The sequence below is a fragment of the Dermacentor variabilis genome, chromosome 7 (assembly GCF_050947875.1).
Source record: "Dermacentor variabilis isolate Ectoservices chromosome 7, ASM5094787v1, whole genome shotgun sequence".
Taxonomy (NCBI): Eukaryota; Metazoa; Arthropoda; class Arachnida; order Ixodida; family Ixodidae; genus Dermacentor; species Dermacentor variabilis.
The window spans coordinates 161,535,394-161,544,728 of NC_134574.1; the positions used below are offsets into that span (position 1 = coordinate 161,535,394).

General features: G+C 45.0%; 1 protein-coding gene across 1 annotated transcript; it reads left to right on the plus strand.

Moving 5' to 3' along the window:
* The first annotated feature begins 151 nt into the window (after window positions 1-151).
* Window positions 152-5,718, plus strand: Coa8 (Cytochrome c oxidase assembly factor 8). The gene is made up of 4 exons (XM_075699964.1): window positions 152-328; window positions 1,099-1,341; window positions 4,646-4,788; window positions 5,476-5,718. The coding sequence occupies exons 1-4, from the start codon at window positions 287-289 to the stop codon at window positions 5,579-5,581; spliced, it is 534 nt and encodes a 177-aa protein (XP_075556079.1). The 5' UTR covers window positions 152-286; the 3' UTR covers window positions 5,582-5,718.
* The last annotated feature ends 3,617 nt before the right edge of the window (window positions 5,719-9,335 follow it).

The window sequence follows — 9,335 nt, forward strand, 5'->3', positions numbered from 1 at the left end:
TTAGCAGTTTAACTGTTTACTTTCAAAAATGTAATACATCTATAAAAACGAAAATTATTTAGCTATGTTTTATAAATGTGTACTTATATTGTATTTTATAAAACTTCTTAATAATAAGTTTCAGTGCGCAGCTGCGCCTTGCATGTAACAACATTCATTAGGACGCGGAAGACGCAAAATGGCGCCGCCCAGCAACTCCGTATCCGCCGTGTCCGCATCTATGCTATCCGTACGCCGCAATATGTAATGTGAAGGTGTCGTCCACACCACCGTGGTCTTGCTCACCATGAAGGGTGTGAAAAGGGCCCTACAACTGCTATCGAAGAACGTAAGGAGTCTTTTGTACTTCGCATCCCCTGTCTGTAAGCACTGGGCACTCCTCGATTTTTGCTAGCATGTGCTGGGAAGCTGTGTCTGTCCCCGAAAAGTTGCTATCGTTCTTGACTTGCGCTAGCGTCGTTGCTTTATGGCCCACGCGATCTTTTAGTTAACCAACTAAACTAACCTTCACGACGATTTCACGAGTTCACTAGGATTTCATTAATCCGTTAGTTCTCTTATTAGTTTTCGTCTGGTTTTTATGCTGCCTGCAACACCCAGAAAAGTTAATTAAAGCAAGTTGAGGCGAACCTCTCGACCTGTGAACGTTTGCGAGTAACTTGACTGTAGCGCTGCAAGCCCTGCGCCGTAGCACATTCACCGCTGACACCAGAGTGTCCTATAAGCCGGATGGTTGCACCATTGAACATCGCACCATCACGTAAGTCGGATGATAGGAACAGTGAACATATGCATGCGTTTGATCTTCGGGAAAACACTAGAAAAGCGGCGTATTTCTTTGACAACTTCCACGCTTTGTCCTCTGGCCCATTTCGTTCATAATTCGCGCTTATATACTGCACTGTATGTTATGTACTTAATAGATGTCTTTCTTCATGAAGCTGCTGGCTTGTTTACTTCGCGAGGTGTCGGTTCGAACAACTTTGTACCAGAGCAAGAAGAATTACAAGTGCTCGTGCGCTTTGCTCGTCACACGTGTACCCATCGGCTACAGAAAGACGGCTATCGCGTGTTTTTCCTTTTTTTTTTTTTTTTCAGAGCAAAACTGGTGCAGTGAAGGTGAGCAAGGCCAAGGACTCCGTTCTGCCCCAGGACGTGCAACGACTGTCGGCCGTGGCGACGGTCGTGTCCCCCCCACACCCGGTGTCCAACCTGCGACGCGTCGTTCTGCCCGCCCGACCGAACGAGTCGGCCGCCGAGCTGCTGTTCAGGGAGCAGTACGGCGCCGTGCAGGCGTGGAACCAGGACTACTGGTCCAAACACAACGCCGAGTTCCAGCGGGTACGGCCGGCTGCGCGTTTTCTTACGTTTCAAACACTAGAGTTGACTGCATTGGATGCTGCCGAGTAACTCGTAATGTAACAGGCAAAACCTTTCCTCAGTACTTGCATGCTGCTTGCTTGCTACTTGCAGTACTTGCAAGTAGTGGTTTGCGTTATACAGCATTATGTGGCTGTTCTCGGCTACGAGTAGGAGAACCATAAAAAGTGGAAAGCATGCATCCGTAAGGTATGTCTACAGTGCATTAGGATCACAGAGAGCAGCACCGTTTATGGCAGATGGGAAAGCCCTCCGTCACTACAAGATGTTCCAAACCTGCTTACTTCTTAGTATATCACTTCGTAATAATTTCATCACCTTCTAAAGGGCGGTAGCAAAAATGCCAAGGGGTTTTCTTCAATGCACCTGCTGAAGTGTTGTGGTAAGTATAATCGCACAGTGTCTGACATTTGCTAACAGTGATGTGTAAGCTACCAGTCTTTATAGGTCAAGTAAGCACATTTACCTTTATTAATGGAATGTTATGTGCAAATTAAATCCAGTAGCTGTGCTAGACATCAAGATAATCTTTGTTATATTTGTTAATGCCACAAAAGACAAAACAATGTGTAAGAAAGCAAATGCCCTCATTTATTTTTACAGAGCTCATAGGCAGACAAGTTCACAAGCTTGAGCATAAATGGCAGAAGCAAGGAAGAATAGCACTTAAACAAATGCATATGGGGTCAAAATCGAGTTGGGATAGTGTTCAGACTGCGGTTTCGAAGATTCATACTGGAGTGGTGCTTTTCTGTAATGTTAAATGTGGCAGTGCAAAATGGGACACATATGAGATCAAAGATAAGCAATTGTCCAAGTTACTTGTTTTGTGCTGTAACGTCAGTGTTATGAAATGCCAATTGTGCACCTCTTCGAAGATATGAGACCTATGTCTCATACACGAGCAGTTTCAGCTCACCGCTGCCTGCCAGCCCCTGAAAAAAACTGAGGCATACTGTTGGGTAACTTGTCAACAGTACTTGAAGAAGGAACGTCTCATGAGCCAATGTTTTGACAAAAAGGACCTCTCTTTTCCAGGGCCCTTGCCTTACACCTTGAACGAGTCCTCTTTTTAAAATGTTGGCTCGAGCAGCTTTGTTAACAGCTGTTCGCCAGCCGTTTCAATACTTCAAAATAAAACAGCACGAAATAGGAGCCAAAGAACTGAACTAGTTCAGACATGGCATACCATATGTTCTGCTTCATGTGTGAGCCAGACATCCGTCACCTTACACTACAAAAAAAAAATACAGGTTCATGGATGGCTTTATTTGCTGATGCACTTTCCATAGGCAGCACACACCACAAACCTTTGTATAAGTGTACATAACCTCATCAGTGCAATAAAACATTTAACTGTGAGTCAACAGCTATGTTGTTTTTGGCTTCCATCCGTTTTGTGCTGTTTGATCTCAATGATCTTAAGGCACCAGTTCGCCAGCCGTTTTGATCGCTTCAAGTCTCCACCTCATGTGCAGCGTTGTTTTGTTGGTCAAGTTGATTGTTCATAGCTTGCGTGGCATGGCACTCCCCTCTCCCCTCCCCAAGAATAAGTAAACACACAGCAGACAAGAAAGAAATGACAAATGTAGACACTTGTCTGTCATGCCTATTATGGTTTTTGGCACCTTACCACATAAGCTGTTTGAGAATACAACTTCTATCTAAGGTCACTGCACTTTGCATCGTAATGCTGTGCTTCCATTCGTACCAATAAATATTGGGCCTCTTCGATTTTCGGAGTTCTGGCAGCCCGCTGGCAGCCAGATGGCAGCTAGCTAGTTCCGTTTCTGACAGGAAGTCATGTGGGCTGGGATCCCAAGACAACCCGAACCTGCCTGAAGTTTGCTAAATCGAACGCCGGTGCAGCTGGCCAAATGTAAACATGCTGCGAGCATGGCAGCGCCCGGCAAGGCCAGCGTGCGCATGGGATAGTCGGCCCATTTATGCGTTGCCAGCTTGAAAATATATTGTTGCATTCAGGGATACGATCACTTTCGCGCGACTCGGCGCAAGACACGTACTCGGCCAACCTCGCCTTGCGCAGCACAACAGATGGCCTCCAACGTGGTGGATGACAGGACGCGAAATCGTGATTGTATACTTGAAAGCGATAGCTGGAGGATCCCTGCTCGCGGCAATCACGTCGACCACCGGCGACATTGATGAGTTGGCGTTATGTCATCACAAGACATGAAAAAGCAGGCTATCAGGTACGTCTCATACGCATAAAATTTCACGCCGACCTGCTTGGGCTTCGATTTCAGAAAGTTCATTGTGGCTGATGGTGCTGCTCATTTAAGGAGCTGGGGACGCGGCTGGCGCGTGAAAATGCACATCGCCTTTGACTAGGGAAACGTTTCACATGAAAAACAACATTTGTCGCAGTCATGAGAGCAATAAGCCAATGTACGTGTGTCTAAATGTACCGAGTGCAATCAGTGTATTCTTAGATCAATGGCCTGCAGTTTGAACACATATCGGTATCGAGCTGCCACCTAAGCATACGACGGAGAGACGGAGCGAACACGGGCTAGCTGCAAAGCCTTCGCTAACTGCAGAGAAAGGAGAGATATACATACGCGAGATATGTGAAAAGGAACACCACCAGAGAAAGACGAATCCAAAATGTACCGCAATGTGTGAAGGAGCATCTACAACTTGCATGGAACACGATGCAGATAACATGCACGCATGAGAGTGCAGCACGCTGTTCACCGCTGCGAAGAAGCAATCAGGGGACACACACACATATGCACACACACAAAAGCTTCAAACGGTTCACCACGGCTCGTGTCACACCGCTTCGCGATGCGGAACGGAACGGAGTTTTAGCACCTAAAAAGATAACGCTAGAAGTAAGGAAATCCGAAAATGACCGTAGACAGTTGGCTGAGCGAGGTAAATTTCCTCAAGCGCCCGCGTTGCAATCCGTGAAGTCCCCGCAAAGATGGCGGCGAGCGCCCATAGCCTCTTTTAGTCGTCTGCTAGCCAGAGAACTTCCAGAGATCAGCCAGACCAAAATCGTCCTGGCAGGTTCTGGCAGCCCGCGGGTAGCCAGAACCGTCCAGCCCGAGCAAAACGAACGCCCGGCGGAAGTGCATCGCACGGTGGGCGGAGCAACCCGAGAAAAACGAAGACGCTCTGGCTGGCTCTGGCAGCCTCGCGGGTAGCCAGAAGTGGAAAATCGAAGAAGCCCATTGTTGGTACAAGTGTGCATTGCACAAGAACTGTAGGTTTTGTTTCTTCGCTTGTTTGTCCTCAGAAGAAGGAAGAATTCACTCAACACAAGCTGGCCGAGTACAAGGCAAGAGGCACACCTAGAGACAGCGTCCCTATAGAGGACATGGCTTCCTTCTACAAGTCCTTCCTGAATGACAACCACCGGAAGCACATGCAGTACAACTGGTGAGTGGAGCTGTACGTCTAGAGAAGAACCAGGAAACGCCAAGAGTAAAGTGGAATTTGATATTCGGAGGACATATTGTAGACATCTAGGCCCATTCCTTCTCGCTCTTTGTTGTGATTCTGAAAGATGATTTCATTCATTCATTTTATTTCTCTAATTCCAAAATAAATGCTCGATCAGAAGAAAATCACTAAGGTACTGGCACATCCCCAGAGGGAATTGTGTGAGCTGGTGGGCACACCCCCTCTCCCTCTGTGCCCTGCCCTATTCTGTCTTCCCCGAAACATGCTGGCACTTTGTCCTCACCTAGTATAGCGTTCAGTGTACCCGCCCCCCCGCCCGACTACCTTGGGTCTGCCCCTGCACAAACAGTCACGTTAAAAGACTTTTACTCTTTATGGCAGATGTGATTAGAGGACGCGGCAAAAAGAAAGAAAATTTTAAATATAGGTTATGCTATGATACTTGCTCTATCGCCAGGACTGGTCAGCCGAAAGTGAATGCTAATAATCTCAATAGGATAGACCAAAATGCCTGTAGGAGTTTACGAATTGTCTTACATTTTCGTTTGTGCTGTCATTTTTTTTTCTTGTTGTTTACATGTGTTGGCAGTTGGGTTACCTTTAGCTTACGTTGATCTACTGAGTCTCCGTTGCATCGATGTTACCGTCCTCTAATGCTTGCAGGGCCTGGTACAGAAAAAACATTGGCCTCTTGATGCCGGCACTCCTTGCAAGCTGGGCTTACTTCTACAGAGAAGTGCTCCCAAGTGTGGTGGCAAGGAGAAAGTGAACCAATGTATCAGAACGTTGTTGTAGGTTTATGCCCTGATGGCTTCTTTCCTGTGCAAAAAGTATGTACAATAATAAAGCTAAGCAGCTGGGACACTGAAACATCTCTACGTGTATTTATGTGTTCAAGCAGAGTGACATCCCTCATTTCTGGGCATTTTCTGCGGGCATGTGCAGAGCTTTACACTCTTGGCTTCGTGCACACTCCTGTGCAATACCCATATCATAACCAAGACTGTACAGTTTCCTATTAAAATTACTGGGGCAAACTGTAGTGATGCGATCGTTTAGCTTTCATCGGAACGATGGCTAGTGCAGTCAACCACAAAATTTTACGGAAAATTAGATCTCAGAAATTTTTCAATTTCCAAGAAACCTGTAGCAGCAGTCACTAAACCGTAAATCACAATCTTGTTCGCATATGCTTTTAGAAGCTGAAAATGCAAATACCAGTCCGCATTGCAAAGCTGCAAAGATGTTTAGCTTTTTCTAAGATCCTGTAGACCATAAACATTTTTGGTGAACTGTATATGGAATAGTCTCATCTTTGCACTTGCGACGCTGTTTTTTACGCTTCATTCAAGTAGTCATAGTTTTGTAAACAAAAAAGTGCAATGAGTATCGATGTGCACATGTAATTGTGGCAATTATGACGCAACATTTTGTTGAAAAGGATCAGCTTGGAAACTCGCAAAGTAAAGGTGTGCGCATATTCGAGAATTCACTGTTCAGTGTTGTAGAATATTCATTTTGTAATACTATACTATATTATAATGCTATAAGCAACAACAAGATTTGTTGCTGTCTACAGGAAAACTACTGATGCGAGTGGAGGCTCTTCCGAGTGATTCTGCTGCCAGATATCTGCAGTTGTCGTGCAGATGCAATTGTTCCTTAGCCAACACATGGAGGAGATCTCTCATGCACAATAGTTTCCAGTCGTTGAATAATCGGTTTCAATGTAGGCAAAGCAATTTGTTATTTGGACAGTCTCATTGTATTTGGATTCCTGTAAAACAATGGATAGTGATGTAGTATTACCACTTAGCGCTTTCGACAATCACCGCACCCTACTACATGCATCTAATGACGTGTTGTTTTGTTACTATAATTGCCTTGATGCCCCTGATGTACCGCCACTTATCCTTTGTTCCTTGTTTACAAGCTTCTCAGTTGAGCTTGAAATGCATTTGATAAACGGCATTATATGTATCTAATAACATATACTGTCGAGCTCCTCTGCAATGAACGTCACTTCAACTAAATTACCTGTATAACGAAGGAATAATTCTTTCCTCGTTCTACTGTGAGCTCTTGTGTGCGGGACCTTTACAATGAAGTGATCTGTATAACGAACGAGTTCAGAGGCCCCAATCACTTCTTTATAAATGCAATCGACTGTATAAGCAGTTTTGTTTCCAAACCTACTCCACGGCACCTTTACATTTAACATTGTTCATAAATAGCAAACATTCGGTGTTTGGTTCGATATTCGCAGGTCGTTTTTCCCATGTATTTGTACTCGGTTAGATTTGAAAAATCCGCTACTCGAGCACCCCTATAAAAATTTGACACCAGAAGGACTAAGGTCGTTTTCGTGTAGAGTGAACCGGCACGCTTGCAACTCTCGTAGGCCCTAGCGCCAAAGTCCTCTGTAGTGATTTTAGCAGGACACTAAAAGGCCACGATGGGCCAAGGTGCGCGGCTGCCTTTGCGATGGTCACGCGGTTTCTTGACAAGTGCCTTCAGCCGCCACCAGCTGGCGCAACGGGACCGAACTCGAAACTGCGCCAGGTTGTCGTCTGCTGCACTTCCGTTTCCTCTGCGACGCCCGCTAGCGACGGTCGCGTTTTCGAAATCCTGCAAGGTCACCACAGCAAGGTCAGCTGACGTTGTTGCTGGACGAGGATATGGCGCGAAATCGGGCTTCGGCAACTTCCGGCATCGGCTTCGGAGGAACCGCGTTTTTGTTTCCTCTGCGTCATTCCTTTCCGGGATACATGACGGCACCTGCCCTCTGTTTTCTGCGGTTTCAAACTCACGGAGGTGATCGGAGTTTGTCAGTACTCTACTGTAGATTAACTAGATGGTATTGCAAAACTTGACTAATCTTTAGCACGCTGGGCGTTGCGTTGCTATGGCGAAAGGGCGCTAGGATATTAAATGACGCGTTAAATGCAAATATGTTAGCTGAGAGCGCGGACTCTTGTTTTCATTACTGCAGCAAGTCATTTCCTCATTTCCTAGCACTTTATTACTCTGGTTCGTTTCGTTCGCGAAGTCTTCCTTTCTTGTTTCCGTAGCGTACGGCACCGCAATATTTTAGAATTTTTATTATGCCGTTAAAAAAAAGAAAAAGAAACGGCTCGCTGCTGCCGCAATTTGACCACACCCAGTAAAACCGTATGATACTATGTTGTTCGCATATACTAGTACAAGTTGGAAATCTGAATACCAGACTGCTGAAATATTCAGCTGTTTCTCGGATCTCGCGATCCGTAAACTTTTGACGCCGACTGCAAATAATAGTGCCACCCGTCACGACATTGCGCATGCGTACACTGCCGTTGTTGAATTGCACAATTATCTACTTAGCGTAATTACCCTCGGCCGAAACGTCGAAAATAAGTTGTTTGAGTTTTACAGCGTAGATTTCTTATATAGGAGTGCGAATCAGAAAGCCCCGGGCTTTTTATTATTATTTATTTTTTAGCTAAATTACGGCTGTAAATGCGAAGTCGGCATATCCATTCGTTTCCCAGCGGTGGACCTTTCTTGGCTCCATCTTAACGAAAAAGTGCGCGAAAAAGACCTAGACCTCCCTGGCCGGCTGTTTTCTGCAGCTGCCAGCAGGCGGTGACACAAGTTTATGATATCGCCATTGCTGCAGCAGCTCGCATCCCCATAAGTGCAGACAAATTGTCACTTTTTTCTTAAAAACCAGGCAATCAACTGTGGTAAGTGATATGCTAAACGACGTGGACTCCAATATGCGATCGTTAAGCAAAATTTGAGCAAGAACAGTGCAGCGGTGAGCGCAAAACCTTTTTTCGAACAGGCGCAACGAAATATGCAGGACCCTGCATATACAGGGTGTTCCAGCGAACGCCTTAAACATTTTTTTTTTTTTTAATTTCCTGTGGCAGATAGCTCAATTCTAGTTTATGAGCCGGTCCACTCGAAGCGGCGGACACTACTTGCTCAAAAAAAAAAATGAAATGCGAAATCGACGAATTAACAAGAATTCGCTAATTAACTTTTTAGCTAATTATCTTCTGACCCACATTGCAATTTACAAATTGTAGAAGTGTACTTCGCACGGCGGATCAACTTGGAACGAATTCTCAGGACGACACAAGTTTCGAGATATAAATTCCCGAACTTTGCGGAGAAATGCATTGGCATTCCAGTTACTTGTGTGCTTCAGTGCATGAAACGACGTTTTGTTAACAAATTAACTGGAACGCCAATGCATTTCTCCGCAAAGTTCGGGAATTCATATATCGAAACTGGTGTCATCTTGAAAATTCGTTCCAAGTGGATCTGCCTTGCGAACTCCACGGCTATAATTTGTAAATTACAATATGGGCCGTAATGTAATCAGCTAAAACATTAATTAGTGATATGTTATTAATTAGTCGATTTTGCATCTCAATATTTTTTTTTTTTTGCAAGTATTGTCCGCCGCTTCGAGTAGACCAGCTCATGAACTAGAATTGTGATATCTGTCACAGAAAACATTTAAAGATTTTCGA